At 44.8% G+C, this 26,928-nt stretch overlaps 1 protein-coding gene across 1 annotated transcript; it reads left to right on the forward strand.

Moving 5' to 3' along the window:
- Window positions 1–1,981: 1,981 nt before the first annotated feature.
- On the forward strand, window positions 1,982–25,981 carry dusp16 (dual specificity phosphatase 16). The gene is made up of 7 exons (XM_084050481.1): window positions 1,982–2,185; window positions 2,693–2,942; window positions 10,342–10,483; window positions 15,675–15,838; window positions 16,328–16,487; window positions 17,512–17,635; window positions 19,089–25,981. The coding sequence occupies exons 1-7, from the start codon at window positions 2,031–2,033 to the stop codon at window positions 20,245–20,247; spliced, it is 2,154 nt and encodes a 717-aa protein (XP_083906607.1). The 5' UTR covers window positions 1,982–2,030; the 3' UTR covers window positions 20,248–25,981.
- The last annotated feature ends 947 nt before the right edge of the window (window positions 25,982–26,928 follow it).

Genomic DNA, 26,928 nt, shown 5'->3' on the forward strand with positions numbered 1-26,928 from the left:
TGACGGGTGACTGAGAGTCGCCAGCTTCCCATTAAAAGTTTTGGTCGTCCTGCAACAGACTGAGTCAAAGCCGTGAGCCCAGGAAATTCCCTTGTGCCATTAAACCCAACACTTAACTCAGCAGTATCGACAAAAAAAAAACATCTTTTTCTTCCCCATGACGTATTCCTACTCACACAAGACCACCCACAGAGCAGAAAAAAAAAACACCTCGGAGTTCCAGAAACAATAATAAAAAAAAAGATTCCTCACCATGTTCCTCTCTCTTAAACGTAACGTTTCTTCTACATTAGGTTGTCTCCGACGCCACACGCAAAGTTCACTTTCAGAGGCTTGCCGGTCTCAGCGTTTAAAACACAGGAGCCAGACATGAACTTGTCAGTCATCAATGGATGCATGGCAGAGGCATGTTTAATGGGTTAACATTCTGCCAAATAAATGCGCATCATGTCTTCTTGGGGTTTTGTTAAAATGTATATGCACGGACATCTAGGGATGCATAAATATATCTATCTATCTGTCATCTATCTGCCTGACACATCACTCTGAAGTCTCAAGGTGGTCGAACATGACAGCTACACTTTAGAAACAAGCCCAAAAGAAAACAGAACCCGCAAGCAACTACCTATATTTTAGCGGCTTTACAGAAAAACAAGCCCAAAAGTTGCTTATAATAAGCGCACCTGGCAACGCTTCATAGCAAGCCGGCACAAAAGCCAGCCGGCGAGGAGCAGCGTTGCCATGTCCGTTTATTATAAGCGACTTTGAGCTTATTTTTCTGTCAAGTTGCTTGTAAATATTGGTAGTTGCGGGTTGCGTTTTTTGGGCTTGTTTGTGGTTGTAGTTGCTTATTTGGGCTTGCTTCCAATCTTTTTTTTATTTTTATTTAAACCAGTGGTTCTCAAATATTTTCAAGCTATTTACAAGCTCACAACGTGTCGCATCGCGACGCGTCGTGAGCTTGTAGATCGGCTATTTTCAAACAGCCCACGTATACAGCACATAGGTTTAAAGTGCTCATGGGGCCTATAATAATGGTCGCTTCTTTTGGGCTTGTTTTCCTCGACCTGGTTGCTTCATTTCTCTCGCAAACTCTGGCAACGCTGGTCCGGCGGGGCGCTCCCTCCCGAGCCAAAACTTGGTGAACCTAACGCTCCTCCCGTGTCCCTTTTTGCTTTTGTCTCCTCTTTCTCTCCTCCAGGCTGATAAGCACTTAAGCATGAAGACAAGGAGCGAGAGGTGCAACGCAGCGCGGTGATGTCATCCTCCTCGCACAGTCCCGGAGAAAAGAGCTCTTTTGTCCCGCTCGTGCAATGGTGTGAATAAAAGTTCTACCCCTGCTCCTCCTCCCCCCCTCTCCTCCTCCTCCTCCCCCTATTCCTCCTCCTGTTCCTCCTGTTCCTTCTCCTCCTCTCCTCCCTACATACAACCCCCCCATTCCACCCCCCTCCCCCCAAAAGGACTCCTTTACTCACAGAATATTGGGCTGGTTTGGACACACCGGTTGGCGTACATACCCCCCCCCCCCCCCCACACACACACACACACACACACACACACACACACACACACACACGCACAGAGTCTCACAAATGCAAGAAAGATAGTGGTGGGGGTTTAGTTTTTTTTTGTCTTTCAGGGCCAGAGAGAGGCCTCCTTTTCTCTCTCTCTCTCTCTCTCTCTCTCTCTCTGTCTGTGTGCGTCTCTCTCTCTCTCTCTCTCTCTCTCTCTCTCTCTCTCCCCCCCCATCCCCTCTCCCTCTCCCTCGCTCTCTCTCTTTTGGCCTTGGGTTCTTCTGGCTGCCAAGCTGCCATCAGGATGACATCATACCCGGCCGACACAATGGAGCTCTTCATCTCCTGAGGACCCTCGCCAGGCTGCGTCACTCCTGCTGGACCGCCGGGGACCGGGGGCCGCTATACCACGACAAGGAGGAAGAGGAGGGAGGGAGGAAGGGGAGGGAGGGGAGGTGGGGGGTGTGTGCTCTCGCAGGAAGACAAGAGCGAGAGAGAGAGAAGTTACTAGTCATAATGTCGGAGCGTCCCGTGGGCGCAGGAGTCGCGGTCGTGGTCGCCGCGGGGCCGGGGTCTGACTCTGGAGGAGGACCTGGTGGGTCTTCAGCGTCAGCGTCCGGGACGGGGACGTCCGGGGGGACATGCTGCGGCGCGTCCAGGCCCAGCAGGGGGTAAGGCCTGGCACCATTATTACATCATTCATTTGAGATAATCGCAATTATTTTTTGCGTAATCGTCATAATCGTTTGCATGTTGAAAATGTTTCATACATTTCAAAAGAATTTCCAAAAATAGAGGAAATAGTACCTATTTCTGCTATAAAACAAATATTGAATATTGAAAATTGAAAGTTTAAAATCATTAAATGTGTCAGACATTTCTTATTTCATATTTATTTGTCATATCTGTCTTGTGCAATGTCTGATTACGAAGCCTTAAAAAACAAAATTGTCTTGATATGTTCACGATACGATACGATAATACTTTATTGTCAGTTCACACTGAAATTTGTCTTGTGACCCAGCAGCCATGTATGCAACACATAAACAGAGATGTGTTGGCATTGAAACACAATGTTTCAATGCCAAAAAAAACAACACAACTATATCGTTAAATCGCGATTATTTTGTGTGACAATGAATCAGTCAACTTAAATGTTTCATAACGGTGACACACAGCCCCAGCAGCAACAGCAGGGGGGCGGCGGACCGGGCGGCGGTGCTGCCCATCGGGTCGGAGGGCCTGGTGGCCCTGCTGGAGGGCGGGCTGGACGGCGTGCTGCTCATCGACAGCCGGCCCTTCGTGGACTACAACGCCTCCCACATCCTGGAGGCGGTCAACGTCAACTGCTCCAAGCTGATGAAGAGGAGGCTGCAGCAGGACAAGGTGCACATCGCCGAGCTCCTGCAGCACTCCGCCAAGAAGAAGGTGAGAGCGGCGCGAGTCACAACACACACACACACACATACACACATACACACACACACACACATACGGGACCCGGACTCCCTTGAATATGAGATGCTCAGTGGTGGAAAAAGTACTCAAATGCTTTACCTAAGTAAAAGTATCGATACTGCAATGTAGAAGTGGTATCAAGATGTATTCAAAGTACCAAACTTACTTTTAGTGTGTGACGATAGTGTGTGATGATCCAGCAAGTTGTGAGCGGCTATTTGGGAAAATGTTCACCTACAGTATATTGACATACCCAAATTAGGGGTCAAAGATTAAGCCCATTTGATTGGATTTTCTTTTGTCCCTCCTCTGGGACCGCAGTCTACGCAAAAATCCTCAGGACCTTAAGGGTCCATTTGCTGGGGACCCCCTGGAATCCCCTCAAGGGTGACCCCACACTGAGCACCAGTTCTGTTGAATGTGTCCATCCAATGTAACAAAAGACATTTCGGGAGTTTGCACAAGGCTTCTGTGGTCTGGCGTTATATTGGAGTAACAGCCTTAAGGACGTCTTAACAACACTCTTTATTACTGAGGCAACATTTTCCTACAGTTTTGTTGAGGGCAGGGAGAGAGGAGCAAGGAGCAGGAACATGGGAAAGAAACGGGTCAAGAGAACAATGTAAGATATTTACATTTTTACATAATTATAGCATCAAAGAGTAGTACAAAAAGTAGCTATGCATGGGTAGGTCCACATAGGAAGGTACTGTAGTCTGCGTAAAGTAGAGAAAACTTTAGTTGTCTCCGCACATGGACCACTGACATTATTTTATTTCATTCACTAATTAATTCATGGTGCTTGATAACTGAAGGCTCGCTAGCAAAGGCTGTGCTGCCCTTTATAAACATCCCATTGAGTTGAAGCTTATACAGAGCAATGGCGGCAGGATGACAGTCAAGTCCTATTGCAATGCAGAGGTAGGCAACAGGCGGCCCGCGATAATATCTGGCCCGGCAAATTATCCGACTGTCCTTCATATACTGTATAGACTTTAAAGTCCAAATCTACCCCCAGCTGCAGAATCCTTTTATCCATGTGTCACGCTTTCTCTCCATATCTAAGAAGAGACCTTGAGTTCCTATTCTATGAAAGAGCTTTTTTTTTTTTTTTACTGTAGATCTCTGTTCAAAAGGGAGTATGACTGTCTGGCTCCAGATAAAATGTTCTTTTTTTTTTCTTTTTAATTAACTAAATGTCCTCCTAGTTCAACTTTCAAGGATGTGGCCTGCACAAAAGATTGTATACATGACAAACTTGTGAAATGGGACATACTGCATAATGAGTACTTTTACTTTTGGTACTTTAAGTACATTTTGAACACCGGACTTTTACTTCTTCTAACTGAGTATTTCTACATTGTGGTATTGATACTTTTACTTAAGTAAACAATGTCAGTACTTCTTCCACCACTGTGTACTAGCGTGGTTTGCTGGTTGAAACTCCACTGGGATGCTGTTGTTGTGTCTTAATGTAGGAACCAGATGTGAGGATGACAATAATACCACAGGATATTGGAAAGTCCCGTATTTACCATGCACCAGGTGCTGTACACAGGAGCTGGCACAGTGCCCATTACAACTGGGGCGGGGGGCGTATTCTGTATAACCGTAGATATTTGACAACCAAGATATTATATATTCCTCTGGACATTGTTTTTGGCTCCTTAGGCCCAAAGCTGCTCTCCATTGTATAAATAAGTCCTTTAGCTCCGGCTGTAGGGCTGCCAGACTGATCGCTTTGGCTGATATATCGGCCATTATTTGCCTTTTTTGACGACATCGGTATCGTCAGTTATACGGCCGACGTGTCCCGATTTTTAACCACTTTAAACCTGGCATCCCTATATTTTGGGGCATGCGTTAATAGGACAAAAAAAGAGTTTCAAAAGTGTTCAAGCATTTTCAAAAATAAAGGTTTTAATTTAAACATTTTCTGCAATCAGTAAGCTAGGACTCTCCAATATCAGGATTGTCATCAGACCCAACAATCTGGCATCAGTCTGGCTCTGCTTTGAACATGTTACTATTCAGCCACCTTGACCCATTAGCCTACTTCCCATTAATTATCGACCTATATCCATTATCCAAGCTTCCTTTTTATTTCCAAAGTCTTGGAGGAAGTAGTTTGTAAGCATCTCCAACATGTTATGGACAACAATGATATCTTTGATCAGTTCCAGTCAGTTTTTGTGTCAGAGGCACAGTACTGACACTGAGTGTTCAGTGCTGTTGCTGCTTGACCTAAGTGGAGCTTTTGACACCATTAACCAGTCCAGTCTCCTTAGTAAGCTTCAGCAACGGGTGGCATTAACTGGGACTGCCCTTCACTTGCTTTGCCTCCCATTTGTCAGACAAGGGTGTTGGTACTGTAGTCTGCGTAAAGTAGAGAAAACTTTAGTTGTCTCCGCACATGGACCACTGACATTATTTTATTTCATTCACTAATTAATTGATAACTGAAGGCTCGCTAGCAGAGGCTGTGCTGCCCTTTATAAACATCCCATTGAGTTGAAGCTTATGCAGAGCAATGGCGGCAGGATGACAGTCAAGTCCTATTGCAATGCAGAGGTAGGCAACAGGCGGCCCGCGATAATTTCTGGCCCGGCAAATTATCCGACTGTCCTTCACATACTGTATAGACTTTAAAGTCCAAATCTACCCCCAGCTGCAGAATCCTTTTATCCATGTTTCACGCTTTCTCTCCATATCTAAGAAGAGACCTTGAGTTCCTATTCTATGAAAGAGCTTTTTTTTTTTTTTTTACTGTAGATCTCTGTTCAAAAGGGAGTATGACTGTCTGGCTCCGGATAAAATGTTCTTTTTTTTAAACTTTTTAATTAACTAAATGTCCTCCAAGTTCAACTTTCAAGGATGTGGCCTGCACAAAAGATTGTATAAATGACAAACTTGTGAAATGGGACATACTGCATAATGAGTACTTTTACTTTTGGTACTTTAAGTACATTTTGAACACCGGACTTTTACTTCTTCTAACTGAGTATTTCTACATTGTGGTATTGATACTTTTACTTAATCCATTAAAACCTGGAATTGTGTCATTTTTAGATTTGAGCTAAAAGGCATTATTTTACACTTTGGGCTATTCAAAAATAGCAGATCTACAAGCTCATAGCGCGGCACCGAGTGCCGCGCTACGAGCTTGTAGATCTGCTATTTTTGATTTCAGACAAGGGTGTTGCTGTGGCTATTGGTCCAATCATCAGTATTGTAGTGTACCCCAGTGTTCAATCTGGACATGTCTTACATTCTGCTTCATTGCTGGATATCAAAGAAACTAAGGAGACCATGGAGAAGACTAGTTCAAGTCAAGTGTGTTTAGTGTTTAATGCCCCCGTTGGTGGATGACCAAAATGTGCATTTGGCGCTGTTATCACGATTTCTCATATAGTGAACATTTGCTGCTTACTGTGACATAGAAACCACTGTGATTTAGACATCACAGTGGTCAGAATTGGATTCCCAATTTAGGTCTTGTATTTCTTGTATCATCACGTCTAGCTGTAGCCGCTGTAAGCAGGTTTGGTTGTATGATGTTGTTGGTGTCTAGCTGTAAGCTGGTTTGGTTCTATGATGGTGTCTAGCTGTAAGCTGGTTTGCTTGTATGATGGTGTCTATAGCTGGTTTGGTTGTATGATGGTGTCTAGCTGTAAGCTAGCTGGTTTGGTTGTATGATGGTGTCTAGCTATAACTTGGTTTGGTTGTATGATGTTGTCTAGCTGTAGGTAGGTTTGGTTGTATCATGGTGTCTATAGACCACCGAAGTCTGACGTAATTTACACATCCTTGGCTTGTCTACCTGGTTCGCGGTTTTCCACCCCCATTCTGAATCCCATAGACGTATTTAATATCGCATCAAATAAGAACTGTGTTCCAAAAATAAACAAGTGATCCCGGCGGTTTGACTCTTATGGATATGAAGCATCAACTGACGGTGAGAAAACGATAATGTTACTTCCGCCGAATTAGTTACATTTTCGCCAGAAACAGACTGTATCAAATATAAGTGACTGACTATCATAAACGATACAGAACCTCCTCCCTGACCATATCGCCGAGACAGTTTGTTTATTTTTTGACCACAATTCTTATATGAGATGATTCTATGATGACCCAATGCTATTCTCCATAGCGAAATTACTTTACGAGCCTGGGGATGAACAAGTGACGTCAGGACTTCGGTGGTCTATAGCTGTAAGCTGGTTTGGCTGTATCATGGGGTCTAGCTGTAAGCTGGTTTGGTTGTATCATGGTGTCTAGCTGTAAGCTGGTTTGGTTGTATCATGGTGTCTAGCTGTAAGCTGGTTTGGTTGTATGATTGTGTCTATAGCTGTAAGCTGGTTTGGTCGTATCATAGTGTCTATAGCTGTAAGCTGGTTTGGTTGTATCATGGTGTCTAGCTGTAAGCTGGTTTGGTTGTATCATGGTGTCTAGCTGTAAGCTGGTTTGGTTGTATCATGGTGTCTAGCTGTAAGCTGGTTTGGTTGTATGATTGTGTCTATAGCTGTAAGCTGGTTTGGTCGTATCATAGTGTCTATAGCTGTAAGCTGGTTTGGTTGTATCATGGTGTCTAGCTGTAAGCTGGTTTGGTTGTATCATGGTGTCTAGCTGTAAGCTGGTTTGGTTGTATCATGGTGTCTAGCTGTAAGCTGGTTTGGTTGTATGATTGTGTCTATAGCTGTAAGCTGGTTTGGTTGTATCATAGTGTCTATAGCTGTAAGCTGGTTTGGTTGTATCATAGTGTCTATAGCTGTAAGCTGGTTTGGTTGTATCATAGTGTCTATAGCTGTAAGCTGGTTTGGTTGTATCATAGTGTCTATAGCTGTAAGCTGGTTTGGTTGTATCATAGTGTCTAGCTGTAAGCTGGTTTGGTTGTATCATGGTGTCTAGCTGTAAGCTGGTTTGGTCGTATCATAGTGTCTATAGCTGTAAGCTGGTTTGGTTGTATCATGGTGTCTAGCTGTAAGCTGGTTTGGTTGTATCATAGTGTCTATAGCTGTAAGCTGGTTTGGTTGTATCATGGTGTCTATAGCTGTAAGCTGGTTTGGTTGTATCATGGTGTCTAGCTGTAAGCTGGTTTGGTTGTATCATGGTGTCTATAGCTGTAAGCTGGTTTGGTTGTATCATGGTGTCTAGCTGTAAGCTGGTTTGGTTGTATCATGGTGTCTAGCCGGAGGGGCAGTGAACTGGTCTGTGTGAAAAGCCTCTGAAACCCAATCCCTCCTTCGTACACCATGAGGCAAGCTGTGTTTGTCTGCCGCTGTGGTGCGTGCCCTGGGTGTGTGATGTCAGCGCGCACACACACACACACACACACACACACACACACACACACACACACACACACACACACACACACACACACACACACACACACACGTTTGTATTACTATACTTGTGAGGACATCAACATTTTATTGAAGATACAGTAGCTGAAAAAAATCCAAAAGATTGCAGATCTATAACTCACTTGTGAGCTTGTATAGATTGGCACTTGTTTGGTGTGAGAGTCCGCCGCACAAGTTACAACTAAGGATAAACTCCAACCCCTAAACATAACCTCTAAATGTCTAACGCTAACCCCAACCTGAATCTTTTCCTAATCGTAAGCCTAACCTGTTTCTTTTTAACCATCAAAACAACCATTTGTCTTGTGAGGATAGGTCCTCAATGATGTTTTTATTTTCATGTATTTTATTTATTTATTACAAGAAATGCTGCTATACTTGTGGGGGGACATTTGGGGCCTCACAAGTATAGTATCCCTCACACACACACGCACACGCACACACACACAGACGGAGCCAAGCTGCAGTTAGTCCAGACAAAGTGCTGATGGGGCTGTTCCCTTATGTAGGTCTCTGGGCTGGGATTGGCCTGACGGCAGTGCTCTGTCGCAATGGCAATAATCACACTTAGAAGTAGAAGTAGGTCAGTGCCTGAGACATTCAATCTGTGAATTCAGATTGTTGCCTCAGTCCCAAGTTGTTTCAGTTGCATACGTGTGTGTGTGTGTGTGTGTGTGTGTGTGTGTGTGTGTGTGTGTGTGTGTGTGTGTGTGTGTGTGTGTGTGTGTGTGTGTGTGTGTGTGTGTGTGTGTGTGTGTGTGTGTGTGTGTGTGTGTGTGTGTGTGTGTGGAGTCAAGCAACTTTGTAGATTTTTTTTAAATAGCAGATGTACAAGCTCATAGCATGGCATGAAGTGGCGAGCTGTGAGCTTGTACAGTATATATATTAGGTTAGGTTTAGGCATAGCTTTACTGAGGTTATGTTTAGGAATAAGGTTAGGTTTAGGCATAGCTTTACTGAGGTTATGTTTAGGAATAAGATTGGATTTAGTCATAGTTTTACTGAGGTTATGTTTAGGAATACCTGGTGGCGAGTGGCGACCGTTCCGAGTTTGACGGATTTGACCCGGGCGAGCGTGTTTTAGGGCGAGCGTTCTTGTATTCCTCAGTAGCCCATTACAGTATGTTGCCATAACTTTTGCGTAGCCTGCATTTATATTTTTTTATACTGAAGTGCTTGTTTTTGTGCAGTACCCTTTGATTATTTGTTATTCTGAAGAAAATGTGTTCTATTAAACTGAGAATGCATTGGGCTATTTTGATGAGAAATCATTACTCTCGCAGCCCCCCCCCACGCACGCACGCACGCACGCACGCACGCACGCACGAACGCACACACCACACACCACATACACATACACACACACCACACGCGCACGCACGCACGCACGCACGCACGCACGCACGCACGCACGCACGCACGCACGCACGCACGCACGCACGCACGCACGCACGCACGCACGCACGCACACACACACACACACACACACACACACACACACACACACACACACACACACACACACACACACACACACACACACACACACACAAAATGAGCAATTTAATTCAGCTAATTCATCTAGTTCTGCCAGGTGAAGCTGTTAGCTATAGGCTATGTTTAATTTTGATATTACTCTTTTGTGTTCAAATCGTTTTCAATCCAAAATGTAATTGTGTGTGTGTGTGTGTGTGTGTGTGTGTGTGTGTGTGTGTGTGTGTGTGTGTGTGTGTGTGTGTGTGTGTGTGTGTGTGTGTGTGTGTGTGTGTGTGTGTGTGTGTGTGTGTGTGTGTGTGTGTGTGTGTGTGTGTGTGTGTGTGTGTGTGTGTGTGCGTGCGCACGTGCAGGCTTTGTTATTCTACACCTACAGTGTACTTGGACCAGATGTCCTGACAAGGCTCAGGAATGAAATGCAATCAAAAGAGGTCTTAACAAGTATGGTGTGTCTATTATACATGACCTAAATGTGGACTGTGTGTGCGCGTGCGTGTGTGTTTTAGTTGGAGCTGCAGGCCGGTGGTCAGGAGGTGGTTGTGTACGACCAGAACTCCACGGACCCTGCTGCCCTGTCGTCTGAGGCCTTCCTCAGTGTCCTGCTGGCCAAGCTGGAGGGCAGCTTCCCTTCCGTCCACCTGCTGTCTGGTAAGCCCCTGTCCCCGTCCCAGTAACCAAAGTACATTAAACCGGGAAAGCATCTGTGTCATTTTAAATTTTAGTGTTGGCTATTCAAAAACAGCAGATGTACAAGCTTGCTGCGCGTCACTTCGTGCCGCGCTGCAAGCTTGTACGTCTGCTGTTTTTTTGTTTTTTTTTTAACCATGGCAGGAAACATTTTCAGATGGGGGCTCCTTGGCCAAATACATATCAATTTGAGGGTCCTTGGCATGAAAAAGTGTGAGAACCACTGATTTAGAAGGCATTTGTAGAATGGGCCCAAGGGGCCATGTCCACAGAGAACACCTTTTGATCTGAGGAGCGCTTTGGATATCATATCCATAGCGCTCACACACAGTGTGAATATCATGTCCATAGCGCTCACACACAGTGTGGATATCATGTCCATAGCACTCACACACAGTGTGGATATCATGTCCATAGCACTCACACACAGTGTGGATATCATGTCCATAGCGCTCACACACAGTGTGGATATCATGTCCATAGCACTCACACACAGTGTGGATATCATGTCCATAGCACTCACACACAGTGTGGATATCATGTCCATAGCGCTCACACACACAGTGTGGCTATCATGTACATAGCACTCACACACAGTGTGGATATCATGTCCATAGCACTCACACACAGTGTGGATATCATGTCCATAGCGCTCACACACAGTGTGGATATCATGTCCATAGTGCTCACACAGTGTGGATATCATGTCCATAGTGCTCACACAGTGTGGATATCATGTCCATAGTGCTCACACAGTGTGGATATCATGTCCATAGCACTCACACACAGTGTGGATATCATGTCCATAGTGCTCACACAGTGTGGATATCATGTCCATAGCGCTCACACACAGTGTGGATATCATGTCCATAGTGCTCACACAGTGTGGATATCATGTCCATAGTGCTCACACAGTGTGGATATCATGTCCATAGCGCTCACACAGTGTGGATATCATGTCCATAGCGCTCACACAGTGTGGATATCATGTCCATAGCGCTCACACACAGTGTGGATATTGGATGTTATTCTTTTAACAAAATAAAATCAAGTGCTTTTTTTGTTTTGTTTCTGAACATTTTGAATTACATGGCCCTGTTCGCTTGTACGTGCAGGCCCTGACTTCTCTGTCTTATCAGCTCTCCTAAACTAGGCTGGTGACATACATTGCATTCAGCTGCCTAATCCGGTTTTCACAATGGCGCGCACGTTGCCCCATTCATGGCTCGCCTACCAGAGCATTCTCCGCATACTAACATCTTCAGTCAGTCAGTATGTGGTGACGAAAGAGCATTTTGAATGCTGGGCCATTCAGCTCTTAACATGGTGTTTTCCTTTAGTTTTTTTTCCCCCAGCTGGATTTATGTTGATCAAGAATGTATAAAATGAGTATGACTAACAGACACAACCTGTTTTGACATTTTTGTACATTTTTTATTAGAGGGAGAGAAATAAAGAGAGAAGAGAAGAAAACACAAAATATGACCTCTGATCTGCGCACATTTCCCCTCTGATCCAGAGATCGATCGATGAGACACCTTTTTCCTTCACACACACACACGCACATGCACACACTTGTAAATCACTCTTTTACGACAGAGACAATGCCTGGTACTGCACTGGTTTCCACTTTCCTTGCATCCACAAACTGTCGGTTCCAAGCATCTGGCCTGTAGAGGTTCTCCGGTTGAAAGCTGGGGGTCTGGGGGACCAACCTGCCTTCTACCATGTGCTAACCACAATTTATTGGTGAAGGTAGCTGTGGATCGGTCACTACTAGTGACTCTTTCGAACCACTGTTTCCAACCCCTCGTTTGATAGTGGGCCCTCTTGATGTGCTGACTCAAGGCATCACTTGTTCTCACATTGGATGAGCTCTGTCTCCTTTGAACCTTCTTGTACTATGGTAACTGAGCTTTGTTGGTACAGTAGGTCTGAGCATTGCATCGGTTGTGGCAAGTGACAGGGGGACTGCACACAGTTCCTTTTGTAGAAGCTCATCCATGTCTCTGCCACTCTCCATGGAGACAATGATGCGGCGGGAAATATGCCTGTCTGGATTCACACACATGGCTCTGAGTTTTTCAAGCTTGGCATCTGCACTGAAGAGGCTTGAGAAAGGTTTTGGTTTCCTCTTGGTGAGGCTGTCGTGGAAGTGTGTGTTCTTTGTGACCAGACATGTTTTAACAAATACAGTGATCATTTGCTTACCAGACTCTGCAGCATGTCCAAGGTCCTTCAGTGTATCTTCTGAAGCAACATCACCAGTTGTCAGAGACACTAAATCATACACATTGTCCTGTTGGAAGACGTGGTATCTCTGGAACTGTTCAACAAGTTGAATGACATCAGTATGATCTCTTTTAATTCTTGATGGAAGACATAGACAAAGACCTTGTGGGTGTCTTCATCATCCTCATGTGTCAGTCCAAACAATGAACTGGTATCCTCTGCCAAGATTGCACGTTCATTGTAGGTGATGGACCAACGGTTTCTAGCTGTCTCATTTCTAGTGATGCCTATCAGCCCTCCAGCAACCTTTCCAGTTTTGGTGATATGCCTCAAGGCGAAGGTCAAAAGGAACTTCACTGAAGCTGTGTTTAGTGTCCTTGGTTACAAAATCACCATCTCCTAGATGGTGATTTTGCCCTGGTAGACCTCTGGTGATGTCTGTGCCAGTTGTTCCATGTCTGCTGCGAATACAGCACCCCATGTTGTATAATGGGTGTGATCATAAGCAGCAAACCAGGGCATCATGCTCTTGAAATAATATTCATCACTCTAGCCAGAATCAACTAATGCTGCCTTTTCATTACATTACCACATTAGCAGTACATTAGCAGATTTGCTCAACATCATAGCAGTAAATGTATAATAACTTGTCAGTATTATGGAAAAAGTCCCATTTGACCAGTATATAATGATAAAATGACCTAAAAACACATTTTTGAGATGAGAACCAGGCTAGAACACATGACAAGGGGTTAAAGATTAATACTGGATAGGTTGTGTGCTTTTACCCAGAGGTGTTATCTTAGGTGCCAATATCAGTTTTGGCCCCCTGACTATAATGGCTACATGCTACTTCAGTTATGTCCGATGATTCACTCTTCCCTAACAAGCATCAACAGCACTATAACATCCTCGTCAAGGACAGTGTTCCTCTTTTTCGTCGACGGCCGAGCCGCACACAACTTCCCTCTGGCCTTTCCCCGGATAATAAATGGCATCTGTTTAATGGTTACGTATCTGGAGAGGGAAATAACGCCTTCCTCAATTCGTATGTGGGACACAAAATGCCTATTGTGTAACTAGTTTAAACCACCATGACCCAGTGAGTGAGCGTAAAATAGCAGGATTTTTAGGAACCCCCAAAAGGCTGTGAGAGAGAGAGAGAGAGAGAGCGAGAGAGAGAGAGAGAGAGGGGGGAGGAGGAGAGAGCGAGAGGGTGGAGTGGTGGCTGTGAGATTACATCATTGGTTACATAAGTGAACCCTCAGTGGAAAGTAGGGAGGACTGGTGCACTCTCAGTCTGCAAGCTCTCTGCTTCATAAACAATACAGTGAAACGTCACTGTGTGCTGGGCCCCCAAACACTGTGTTCATCTATTGAAACAGTTTGATTCAACTGTGTGTTCATCTATACTGTGTGTTCATCTATTGAAACAGTTTGATTCAACTGTGTGTTCATCTATACTGTGTGTTCATCTATTGAAACAGTTTGATTCAACTGTGTGCATCTATTGAAACAGTTTGATTCAACTGTGTGTTCATCTATTGAAACAATAATTCATAATAATAGCCTAGATTTATATAGCGCTTTTCTAAGTACCCAAAGGCGCTTTACAGAAAAGAAAAGGAAGGAATCAACTTTATTAAGAAAAAAACTAAAACAATAAAAAGGTAAGTGCAAGATTAAAATTGATAAAAGGTTACCTCAGCTGGGAAAGGCTATCCTGAAGAGGTGGGTGAAGGAAGTGAGGGAGGGGGTCGTCTTTAACATGGTTCGGGGAGTGCATTCCAGAGGGAAGTGGCCACAACAGAGAAAGCCCTGTCACCCCAGGTACCGTACTGGGTCTTCTTGGGGACCTCCAGGAGGTGGGCTTCACTGGACCTGAGGGAACAGGAGGGGACATAAAATGTATGAATGAATGAATCAAATGAAACCAACCACGATGGATCATGGATTGTCTTGCGAGATTTGGTAGCAGCCAGGTCTAGTTCTTCTCCTGTTCTCAGCTGATCGATGTCATCATGTATGCAAGGTTGCCACGTAGCCTCTAGGGTGCGTCACACTCTTGTACGCATTAATTTACAAAAACATTAAAAAGTTGAAGTATGGAGATGGGAGGTTTCTGGCCGACTGCAACGACATGGAGCATCATACTATATATGGAGTGAACAGTGCTTAAAGGGGAAGCCCAGTTGAAGGGCTCGTTGCCTGGCAACAAGTGGAGAGTGTGTACAAGGCAGTAGCAGGTGGTTGGGAGGTTTGAAGTGTTGTGTTGTGTAAGTATGAATGAACCACTCTGATTGGTCAACCTACTGTGTCAGGACCAGGGCTGCAAACAGTTAGTTAGATTTAATCTATTCAAATAGATAATCTATTCATAATCGATTCCTATTTTGTCATTAAAGGTGAAAGGTTTCACAAAAAAATTAAGAATTGTGAAATTAGCAGATCCACAAGCTAGTTGTGAGCTTGTAGATCTGCTATTTTCACCATTTTTGCACGATGCCGTTGATGGTGCTTAGGTGGTTAATCGATTTAGCATTAAAAAGATAAATGTTTTCTAAATACCTTTTTTGAAAAGTGCTTCTCGAATATATGATTAATGGAAAAAGTAATGGATAGAATAATCAGGAAAAAAATCATGGATAGTCACAGCCCCAGTCAGGAGTCAGAAATGTACCATCCATTATAAGTTGTGACGTGGTCACACACACAGAAATCTGCTTGAATAAGAGTTTCACCTCACTTTTACCTGTAACTGTGCTGTGACAATAACGTTGATTGATGTACTTACTGTATAATGTGCTGCTCATACCTTTCCTCGCATAACTAAGAAACGCTGACTTTATCGGACCCTCTTCTTTTGAAAGAAAGGAACAGTTGCTAAGCTAAAGCCTACGTGTGCTTTTTGCCATTGCAGGTGGCTTCGCAGAGTTCTCGCGGCTCTTTCCTGGCCTGTGTGAGGGCAAGACTACGGTGGTGCCCTCCTGCATCTCCCAGCCCTGTCTGCCCGTCGCCAACGTAGGACCCACCCGCATCCTGCCCTTCCTCTACCTGGGCTGCCAGAGAGATGTGCTCAACAAGGTCAGCCTTCCCCTCCAAACCACACGGATTGCTTTATATCGAGAAACCAAAAACAGTTACTATTCACTGCCAAAAGTTCCAATGGATCCAATCAATGTAGTTATTATTTAGTCACAAAGCTCTTGTTAACACTTATCATTGGTTCAATATTTATCAAACCCCAAGACACACTTAAAGGAGTAGTTCACCCAAAAAATGACTTATTGTCTATCAATTACACACCCCATGAAGCATTTTTTTTTGTCGCATTCCTATGCCAATAATTTGATTACCGGCGGTAAGATGCTAATGTATCCGGTAGGAGATATTATAGCTTATAGAACAGCTATTTTTGCTACTTTTCTGTGACACTGTAGTGTGATAAAGTAGGGCATTAAGTTGCGGAGAAAAAAAAACTAAAAACTTGAACTACTGTATGGTGAGACAAGGTTTCTGTTATAGTGACTGTGCTCTCAACTATAACCATCCCTCCCTTCTCTCCCCATGCAGGAGCTGATGCAGCAGAATGACATCGCCTATGTCCTGAACGCCAGTAACACCTGCCCCAAGCCGGACTTCATTCCTGACTCTCACTTCCTGCGTGTTCCCGTCAACGACAGCTTCTGTGAGAAGATCCTGCCATGGTTGGACAAATCAGTAGAGTTCATAGGTCAGCCAAGTAAATCATTACCTTCTTCAGTCTTTGACTCAGAGAACAAAAGCAAAAAACGTCACCATAATGATGGTGAATGGTTAGTATAGAGCAGCACCGGAGGCTGGGGGTTCGAATCCATCGCGGTGCATCCGATAGATAGCCTGGGATCCAGCCTGCTTCGCTACGTTCGGCGGACTTTTTTTTCTCTCTTCGCTTCTCAGTCTGGAAAGCCTCCTATCTCCAAGGGAGGCGGGACATGGCATACGGCTGGAATCGTGCCGTGGCTTCTGATTGGTCTGTGGTGCGGGGCGGGACAAAAAAAATCGGTGTGATCGTTGTGATTTGTCATTCGTTTGAACAACATCCAATCAGCAACGACGTTGCCTAACGTAACATATGTAGTTCCAGTGTAGTTCTGCAAAACGAGTCAATAGGAGGCTTTCCAGACTGAGAAGCGAAGAGAGAAAAAAAAGTCCGCCGAACGTAGCGAAGCAGGCTGGATCCCAGGCTATCCGATAGAAGGAATGAAGAGTTTTTGTAACTCTGAGAGCGAGAGGGTACAAATACATGGACCATGAGTCCATTTGGTTCTGTTGTAGCCTACAGAATTAGCCCCCGAATCTGCATTTGAGTCAATAAACCGTTCAATTTTTGCATCGCGATGTAACAGTAACGAGCAGGGAGGTCATGCTCACAGACATGGAGAAAAACACGGTCGGTGACCAAAGATAAAATCGAGAGTCCACTTACTTACATAGAACTGATTGTATGCATTTTTTTTTTCATTTTGTATTTGTACTGTAACTGTTTTTGTTTCTCACAGTTTTTTTCAAGTTTCTTTAAATTTTTTATGTTCACCTATAATGACATGCTCGAAAAAACAGGGTTGCTGCCAGGTTTGAAAGTGACTGAAATTTCTTTATTAGGAGTAACCCCTTGAGATGAATCATCTCGTTTTCGAGGGGGTCCTCAAGTTACAAATACACTTCATACAAGTGTTTTTTTGAAAGTATTTTGTTTTCTTGGTGTGTTTTGTCAGAGAAAGCCAAAGCGTGCAACGCTCGAGTCCTGGTTCACTGCCTGGCCGGCATCTCCCGGTCGGCCACCATCGCCATCGCCTACATCATGAAGAGAATGGACATGTCCTTGGACGAGGCGTACAGGTGAGACTCAATGCTCAATGCTGGCCGAGACCTGCTACCGCGGTGCCCGGTGCCTAACCAGCAGGGTTCATCGCCATGCCGGCTTGTGGTGGACATTTTTGTCAAAATATTTTTTTTGCCATGGACATACAAATATTACCAGAAACAGAGCTTGCCCTAAATGTATACTACTGGTGCTGCAGTCCTCACAGTGGCTTCGGGATTGCTTGAAGGTGGTCCAAATGGGCCATTACAGGTCTGTAACTCTTAGAGTGTACAAATGGAACCAAATGGACCCTACACACTCAAAGTTATGGGGGTCCTTGAAAATGTGTTAGTTTGAGAGCTACTGTACTGGTGGACTCTTAAATCAACCAATCAATCAATCAATCAAGCTTTATTTATACAGCACAATTCAGACAAGTGCAGTTCAATTTGCTTCACAGGGAAAAAAAACTAAGTTCAAGACAAGGCAAACAAAAAGCAGAGATGCACATAGAAATGCATTTAAAATAAGAATAAGAATAAGTAAAGCAGGAAGCAGCAATCTAAGTAAAAGCAATGCTAAAAAGATGTGTTTTAAGATTTATTTAAAAAAATTGCCTTTGCAAATTAATGTCATACATATTCTGAAGTAAACCTGGAGACTGACATTCAGTAATTGGGTCTTATGATCAAAATAAGTTATAATGTTATGTAAAAGTAAAATAACAAAATTGCTACGGACAAGGACAAGTCTTGCCACGATTTGTTCGTGTATGGACATTTATTGATGACCCCTGCTAACCGGAACTACCCATGGATTAAAGTGGTCAGTCGCCGCGGTTGATTTCAGTCATTTGGAAGCATGTCATGCACCGTTATTAGTTATTTTAAGATGAAATTGTATAAGGTTAAAGCCTCAATCTGAGATTTCTTCAACTGGTTTAGAACATAGGCTTAGAACGACAATACCTAAACATAGTTATTCTACATATTGTGCTAATTGTTTAGGAAACAGAGCGTGTGTGTGTGTGTGTGTGTGTGTGTGTGTGTGCGTGTGCGTGCGTGCGTGCGTGAGAGAAAATATTAGTTTTCCCCCCAATATTTGTTCATTAATTGTTATTGAGGCAAAGGTTTGAAATAATGGTGATATTGATTTGAAGTCATATATGGCCCAGCCCTAATACAGGGCCAGTTGTATGCGCATGGCACAGGTCACATTCCTGGGGGCTGACATCCCCTTTTATCAGGAACGATCTCTCTCTCTCTATAGGTTGTAACAATGCAGACAGTCTCCCCTAATGAACCCGGATCCTTGCCCGACCTCTAATTAAACTTTCCCGAGTGTCATTCCCAATTACAGATGGCATCATGAGGGCCACTAATGATGGCCATAGAATGTGGACCGAGTTCAGTTCATATTCTATAGCTACGGCCTCTCCTCCTGTCTGACTTCCGTTGTGTGTGTGTTTTCCCTCCCCTCTCTCTGTAGGTTTGTGAAGGAGAAAAGGCCGACCATCTCCCCTAACTTCAACTTCCTGGGGCAGCTTCTGGATTTTGAGAAGAAGATCAAGAGTCCCCATCATGGTGCTGAGGCTAAACTCAAGTCCCTCCATCCGGAACAGAGTGGGGCCACCTCTCCGCACGAGGGGCCGGACGACATGCCGGAAGCCCCGGTGAGTCAGAACTCTGTAGGACCGCCAGACCCGGCCCTGCTGGAGCCCCTCACCCTGCCTTGCATGCTGGCTGACGTCCCCGAAGAGAGGCTCCTGGCCCAGGCTCTCAGCGGGCTGCAGCTGGTGGAGGGAGCGGAGGACAACGCCAGGCTCAAGCGTTCCTTCTCCCTGGACATCAAGTCGTACGGAGAGCCGAGCGGCAGCGCCCCCTACCGAGCCTTCGTCCCTCACGGCGGAGCGGGGGACGCCTCCGAGTATTTCAAGCCGTCCACCTTCAAGGAACCGGCCAGCAAGCCCTGCCAGTTCTCCCCGGTGGAGGAGGTTTCTGAGCAGTCGACCCCGGAGCAGAGTCCCGACAAGGAGCAGGCAGACGGCCCGGCGCCCAGCTCTGCCACGCCGGCCCCCGGCACCCTCTCCACACCCGGCGGCGTTAGCACAGCCGGCACCAAGCCTCAACCGCCGCTTCTGTCCAATCGTTCCCATCAGCTCCACCGGAGCGGCAGCGTGGAGGAGAACACCCACGCCGCCAGCTTCCTCTTTGGCCTGTCCCGCAGTCAGCAGCAGCTCGCCAAATCGGGTGCCGGCGGCGGCACGCTGAAGGGCTGGCACTCGGACATCCTGCTGGGCCCCGTGACGGTGTCCAGCGCCTCCCTGGCCAGCGGCTGGTACCTCTCCTCGGAGTCCACGCGCTTCTACTCCACCTCGGCCATCCTGAGCGGCGGCGGCTTCGCGGCCTACAGCTGCAGCCAGGGCTTCGAGGCGGTGCGCCGGCGTGGCCGTCAGCGGAGCGGCGACCACGGCGACTCGCGGCGCAGCTGGCACGAGGAGAGCACCTTCGAGAAGCAGCTGAAGCGTCGCAGCTGCCAGATGGAGTTCGGCGACGGCATGTCAGAGAGCCGCTCCCGGGAGGAGATGGGGAAGGTGGGGAGCCAGTCCAGCTTCTCCGGCAGCATGGAGATCATTGAGGTGTCCTGAGGGAGCAGGGTGTCGGATGGACCGTCCGATGGATTTTGCTCGTTTTTATTGTCCGAGATTCTCCCACGTTGTTTCTCGGGGTGGTACTGTAAAACGTTGCTCTGGACTCAGCAGGAATGCTGGCCGGGCCAGAACGCGATTTTTGAGACACTCGTTTTAAGTGCTTTTATTGGAACTGTTGGCATTTAAATGCAGTGAAGCGGAGAACTCGCACCTTGCAGCTGTATTCCTGAATGTGACGATGGAGGAGGCGACACCCTAAAAAACTTGTGTTTCATTGAGGACTGAGCCTGTCGACGCCTCATCTCATTTGTGGTCTTGTAATTTTTCCCGAATTGATTCTCGTCGGCTCCGCACGTCGGACATCGCTGATGTTCATGTTCAATATGTACACATGCCTAAAAAATGGGGGGGGGGGGGAGTTGCCCGAAAATGTTGTGAACTGGAATGAGAACGTAACATGTCCAAAACAAGCGTTTGTTTTTCTTCTGTTTTTGTTTTTCCTGTTAATTCTTTCTCTTTAACGAGTAGCTCAACGACAGTTAAAATCTCAGGTCTCATTTGAGCATCGGTAAAGAACAATTGAACGGTTACCCCATGCAGAAGATACCAGTTGAAGATTGCTCTGAAACGCTTAAAAAAAGGATTGAGAGGACTCGAGATTGTCCGCTTTGTCAGGATTGGAGTAGAAACATTGAATAACATGAACCACTTTGACTGTCCTAGGATCAGTGCTTCCATTTAATGTTGGGCGCAGTAGGGCTGCTGATGGGGGATCTGTTGATGGCATTATGTAAGAGGTAGTCTCGCGCAGCCATGACAACTATTCCACAATCTCCGAATGCTATATAGAGTCTGGAACTACACGTTATATTTTAAAATATCTTAAATATATATATTTTGAATTTCCATATCTGACAAGCAGCAAGTAGAGCCATATGAAATCCGTTTTATTTTTTTCCCAATTCCGTTTTATTTTTTCCCAAATTCTGTTTTTTCCATTTTAATATTTCTGAATTCTGTATTTTGCTTTTTATGCTCATTTTTACCATAAAAAAAGTGTCTGGTAAGTGGAAATGAATAAATGTTCAAGATATAACAGTCCATACATGGCCCTTGTTGTGTTATACGCAAAAATGTTCCCAAAATAATTCGGTCTAATTCGGTCTGAGCATGCGCAAAATGGCGTCGCCCATGTATTATTGTTTCTATCGTCTTTCTAAGACTATTTCTATGTGGATTTTACTGTTTATAAAGTAGGATGTGGCCATGCAAAATGGTGGTGTCCCGTGGATTTGTAAAAATTTGCGGTAAAAAAAAATATTTTACCGCGATTTTTTTTAATTTTCCAAATTCTGCAATATTCCGTGTTTTATTCCAATTCCATTTTTATTGGTCATTTCCGCGATTCCGTCCGCGATTCCGTTAACACGGATTTCATATGGCTCTAGCAGCAAGATATATAGGCTTTGATTATTTTGATTTATATTAGGACAAATCTGCACGACTGTAAAGACAAAAGGGAAGCGGGGAGGAGGCGTCACATCTGCTTTATCCCTGGATCATTTTCAGAACATCCGTTGTTCCAGACTGTATGACGGAAGCATTCGAAAATTGTGGGAGGCAACGGTCTGACTCGCGAGACTAGGTAAGAGGTGACAGAGGACAGGGTTCCCATGGATTCAAGTTTTTTTCCCATGCAGTCAACATGTCTTTCTCTTGGCTTTCTCTAAAGGATGATCATACTTGGTTGTGTGTCAGTGGTGTCACACAAATAGCAAATGCACAGAGCTTGTAGATCAGCTATTTTCAGTGCCATACAAGGCACACAAACAAGTATAAAGAAGGCATAACTCCTAACCCATGTGGCTGGAATTGGGTCAAACTAGCAATAGAATACATATTCCAGAAGCATCTTCCCCTAATGGTCTCAGAGATTTCATAAAGCACAAGGCTAAAGCCTCAATATATGATTTCCAATAATACCTTAACATCATAATTGTGGTAATTGTTTAGGAAACGGAGCTCTATAGTGTGGGGGTGTCCTTTCACGCTGTGTCACAATTCACACATTGGGACTTGGCCGTTTCAAAATGTTTCAGTGGTGAGAATAGTTTTTTGCTTGAATCCATGGGTTCCCAAAAGGGGGAGAGGGGTGATGTAGCAAGTGCTTTTAATAAGAAAGAGGCTGGGACTCTTGCTCAAAGACCACAGAGCTGCAAGGGGGAGGGGGGGTTGAAAGGTATCGTTTCAATGACAAATACAGAAGATGGGCTCTAGAAAGTCACTGCCTCCGACGGATCACTCACAAAGGATTGTTTGTCAATCGCAAAACACGCATTTTAATATTGCACTATTGTGGTTCTGAGAATGGTTTTGATTTACAAACGTGCAAAACGGTATTAGGAGATAATGCCATGTGTATGAGCGTGTGTGTGTGTGTGTGCGTGTGCGTGTGCGTGTGCGTGTGCATGTATATTTGGTGCTCTCACAGGCTGGCAGGGAACTCAGAAAGCTCTGATGGTTGGTGTACAACAGGGACATGGCCCTTCATCACTGCCTGCCTTAAGATGACAAAATTAGCACGCTTCAAAAGCCCCCTTATCAAAGTTGTTCATATTTCTCTTCAGGGACAAGGACAGAAATTAGTTCACTAATAAATTAGATGCTCATATGGGAGGAAAGTTGAGAGGAAATTCACCAGTTGCATTACAAAGGTAGTTGAAATACGGTCAGTTTTGATCTGGTCTATGAACATTTACAACTCTGTCAACATGTTTGTTTGTTTTTAAAGCAGATGTCGGCTTATAAACATGAATCAGGGCTGTATGGTCGCTGTGTGCAGTGCTCAGCGGTGTATTTGGAACAAATTATCATGGCTGTTCCTCAAATATCCGTCTTGGACGCTGTCAGCCAAGGCCTCAGTCACGGAGAGAGGCCCCGGAACGGGCAGGCTGTCTTGTAAAAGTGGGAGAGGCTGACTGCTCCGCTCTGCTCTGCTCTGTTCTGATTTGTTTTGTCCTCTCGTCTGTCCACCGGACTCTCTCTTTCCCAGGTGTTTCGCCCAGGTGGGCGTGGTTTTGAGGTTAGGTTAAGGCAGCGGTTCCCAAACAGTGGGCCGGGACCCATTTGTGGGCCGCGGACCCATTTTTATGGTTCGCAACTAAAAAAAAATATATATATATATTTACATTTCAGAAGATTTTCATCTTCATAAAAAAACTAATTTCCATTACAAAACTTTAGAAGTAGTGAAAATAGCAGATCTACAAGCTCACAATGCGTCGCATCTGAGCTTGTAGATCGGCTTTTTTCACTAGCTTGGGTCCCGGGAAGACATAAAATTTGCCTTTGGGAACCACCAGGTTATATTCTGTGAGGTTAGGGTTAGGTTTAGGCATACAACCATGCCCACCTGGGCGAGACACCAAAGAAATAGGGAGTCCCGTCTGTCCACATCCCAGCGTCTTCACTCTGAATGGAGAGCAGGGGTTCCCAACATGTGGGCTGAGGCCCCTACTGGTGGGCCGTGATGATATTGCGAGCAGGCCCCCAGATAATTGGAAAAACACAATGATAATACAACATTGATATTAAAAACATTATGTAAAAAAAATAAAAATCATTGTGATACCAATAGTCTTAAACTTAAACTTTAAAAAATGCATGCGGCCCACCTATCTGACCACAGCCATTCGGCTGCCGTGTTGTTCGGCTGCCGTTAAGTGGTCCGATGGGTGGGCCATCGGACAAGCTTCAAGCTGCTGCATCAGAGGAACAGGGCCTCCCTAAAGTGGGCAGACGGGGCTTTATCAGCACTTTACATCCACATGCTCACCTCATTCACGGAAGATAGATGTGGGGGCATCGCAAAACTTGGTCTGGTGGAATAGATTAACTTCACTGTGTATTCCTGATCCAAGATCAACACGCACTGCTCTTCCTGAAAGCGTAACGATCCAACCCAAGCAGGGAGAACCTGCCACAGGCGGCCTCGACTAACTAACAGTAACTGCCCTTACAGACTAGTTAGTCTGTAAGGGCTAACTGCCCATACAGACTAACTAACTGCCCTTACAGACTAACTTAACTGCCCTTACAGACTAACTACCCTTACAAACCTTGTAAGCTTCGCCAAAGCTACTCCTGCAAGACTGCACAGCTTTATCGTTTTTTTCTCTCCTCTGGGGGTTACATTTTGATCCATTTTCTGATTCGTTCAGAACGTGTAGAGAGAGCAAATGGAAGGGTATAGGGACAGGGGGATTAATGCAACACAGATTGCCTATTCGAACTAAGAATGTCGAAGGTAGGCAGGTAGGTGTAGAGTATGTGGTGTAGTGTACACATATGCCACAAGGACATCCCATACTGCCCACTTCTGCTTCTCCATGTGGCATGCAGGTGGAACTGTGATGATGGCAGCCGCATCAAATCAAGTTAGGAGGTTGGAGTTTGAGGAGATTGTTCTGCGTGGTTGACTGATAAGAATCAGACAGCATAGGGTTTGATGATGCGGCTCACGTGTGCAGGACAAGAGTGAAAAAGTGAAATCACAGGCATAGATCTAACTGGTGCTTTCAGTTGCCGTCCACACAGCCACCGTTACTGCACTACCGTTTCCTGTCCCCAGTTCATAATGTATGAAGCACTTGACTCTGGCTTGTGTGGCGAGGGCAGTATTATTTCCAGCTCTCCAACGCTGATTGATCCGATTGGGCAAGGGGCCTCTGGTTGACGCCCTCGACAGACTTTCAGAAAACCTTTTTATTTACCGTTCATTCAAATCAGCGATTGATCCATACATTGGACAGAATACCAGATGCAGTCAGTACCTATAGGGTAGGCCGAGCTAAAATAAAACACTCTGTGCCCCCAAACAGCTTCAAATCAATGTTGTGCCTTTAAAAATCAAATGTGTGACGCTAATATGTCTCAGACCTTGTTTTGATGTTGTTGTTTTTTCTTTTCTTTTTTCCTACAGAAGAATGGTGTGAGTTGATAAGTAGCGTGGCTGTATGTTTGAAGGTTTCTCCAAAGCTGTGAAATTGTGCCTGTATATGGGATATCAGATATATACATATAGATGTACATGTATATGGGATATCAGATATATACACATACATGTACATGTATATGGGATATCAGAGGTAATCACACAACTGTATAGGGATCTACCGTGAATGTGCTACGAATGACGGTCACATCAAATAACAATGCTAAAAAGATGAATGATTTGTTGCGCTCGGGGGAGGCGATTCTGCGCATTGGTCAATTTATGTTTTTAATGCCTTGATTCCAAACTTCAGAATATTCTATCCAATAGATATAAACAAAGCCATTGATTAGCGAGCTGATCACGTTACTGGATTTGAAAAAACAAATGTATTGTGTAGATTAATGATTTGTAAAAGGATTTACAGAGTAGATTAAAGATGGTACCTGTGTGAATCTGTGTGAGAGAGTTTTAGGCCTGTGGCATTGTGTGAGAACATAGCTAGCTTTACTTTGGACAATGTGCACAGTTTTATGAAGTTAAAAGCAGTAGACGTATGATGACTGTTGAAATAAAATCTTAAATGGTATGGTACACGTGATTCTTCATTTTCTATAACCCGCATTGCACACGGCTGAAGAGAATGATGATTGCCATTCAAAGGAATATGAAATACATGTGCAGCAAATGGGGAAAATGCACTCTTTTTTTTCAACTTTAGAGTTGAATGTTATGGTATTTTATAGATGTCCTGACCTCATGGTCAAGTCAGAATGTGGGTCCCTGTGTGAGACCAGTTGATAATGCTATAAATGTCTAGTAACGCTACATGTATCACTCATAAGTTCTTTAATAATGTCTGTATTATAGTTCATTTTATTTGGAATAGTTTACTCGTGCAATTTGGTCCAAGACAGTTTTGCACTTTGGCCCTTTGCTTGGAGTCGTGTTCTGATCCTAAGGCCTGTGGCCATGGGGATTTTAACAGGGCCGGCGCGCCCATAAGGCAGATGCCTAGGGCGCCACTAGGCTCCAGGTGGCGCTGTGGCAGAAAACGGTGATGCAGCGATGTCAGACATAGGATAGGCTCCTGTCCTCTGTATTACTTTCTGTTTAAAGAGACTGAGGTGCTCTTATTATGAAATGGGGGGGGGCGCCAGGAAAAATATTGCCTAGGGCGCCAAATTGCCCAGCACCGGCCCTGGATTTTAACCTTGAGCACCTTATTCTCTGGCAAGACATTCTGGCAAGACCGTGACCCCAGTGTATATCTTGCTGGATATTTTAGTCTCAAATCTACTGCAGAGGACAGGGTGTCTGACAGGGGAATTCTGGGTCCTCATGACAGCATATCGGATGCCCAGAATTATTAAGCAATAGGATCTGCTTGTCTAGGGCCGACAGAATCTTAGATAATTTATGTTTTACCCATAATTAGTGCCAGAGGGGTGAAGTATGCTGACAAATTGTTTCCAGACAGTCAAAATAAATCAAGAGAACAGCAACAGGGTTGGCCATAGATCGAATTGCCTCTCAGGTAAAAATGCAGGCACTATTCCATGTTTCAAGTGCTGACCCACAAATTCAATTCACTCCTGTTCAATACAAACAGAGCCACAATTAGCAGGTAACCAAGTAAGCAGGAATAATGGAATCCATACAGTGCACAATAGCTCTGTGTTCCA

This window comes from Gymnoscopelus microlampas (genome assembly GCF_963454915.1).
Source record: "Gymnoscopelus microlampas genome assembly, chromosome: 23".
Classification (NCBI taxonomy): Eukaryota; Metazoa; Chordata; class Actinopteri; order Myctophiformes; family Myctophidae; genus Gymnoscopelus; species Gymnoscopelus microlampas.

Bases quoted from the DNA above. Each gene is read 5' to 3' on its own strand.
- dusp16 (XM_084050481.1), top strand. From the start codon at position 2,031: ATGTCGGAGCGTCCCGTGGGCGCAGGAGTCGCGGTCGTGGTCGCCGCG. The intron at 2,943-10,341 runs GTGAGAGCGGCG...TGTGTGTTTTAG, and splicing joins AGCACTCCGCCAAGAAGAAG to TTGGAGCTGCAGGCCGGTGG. The intron at 16,488-17,511 runs GTCAGCCAAGTA...GTGTTTTGTCAG, and splicing joins CAAATCAGTAGAGTTCATAG to AGAAAGCCAAAGCGTGCAAC.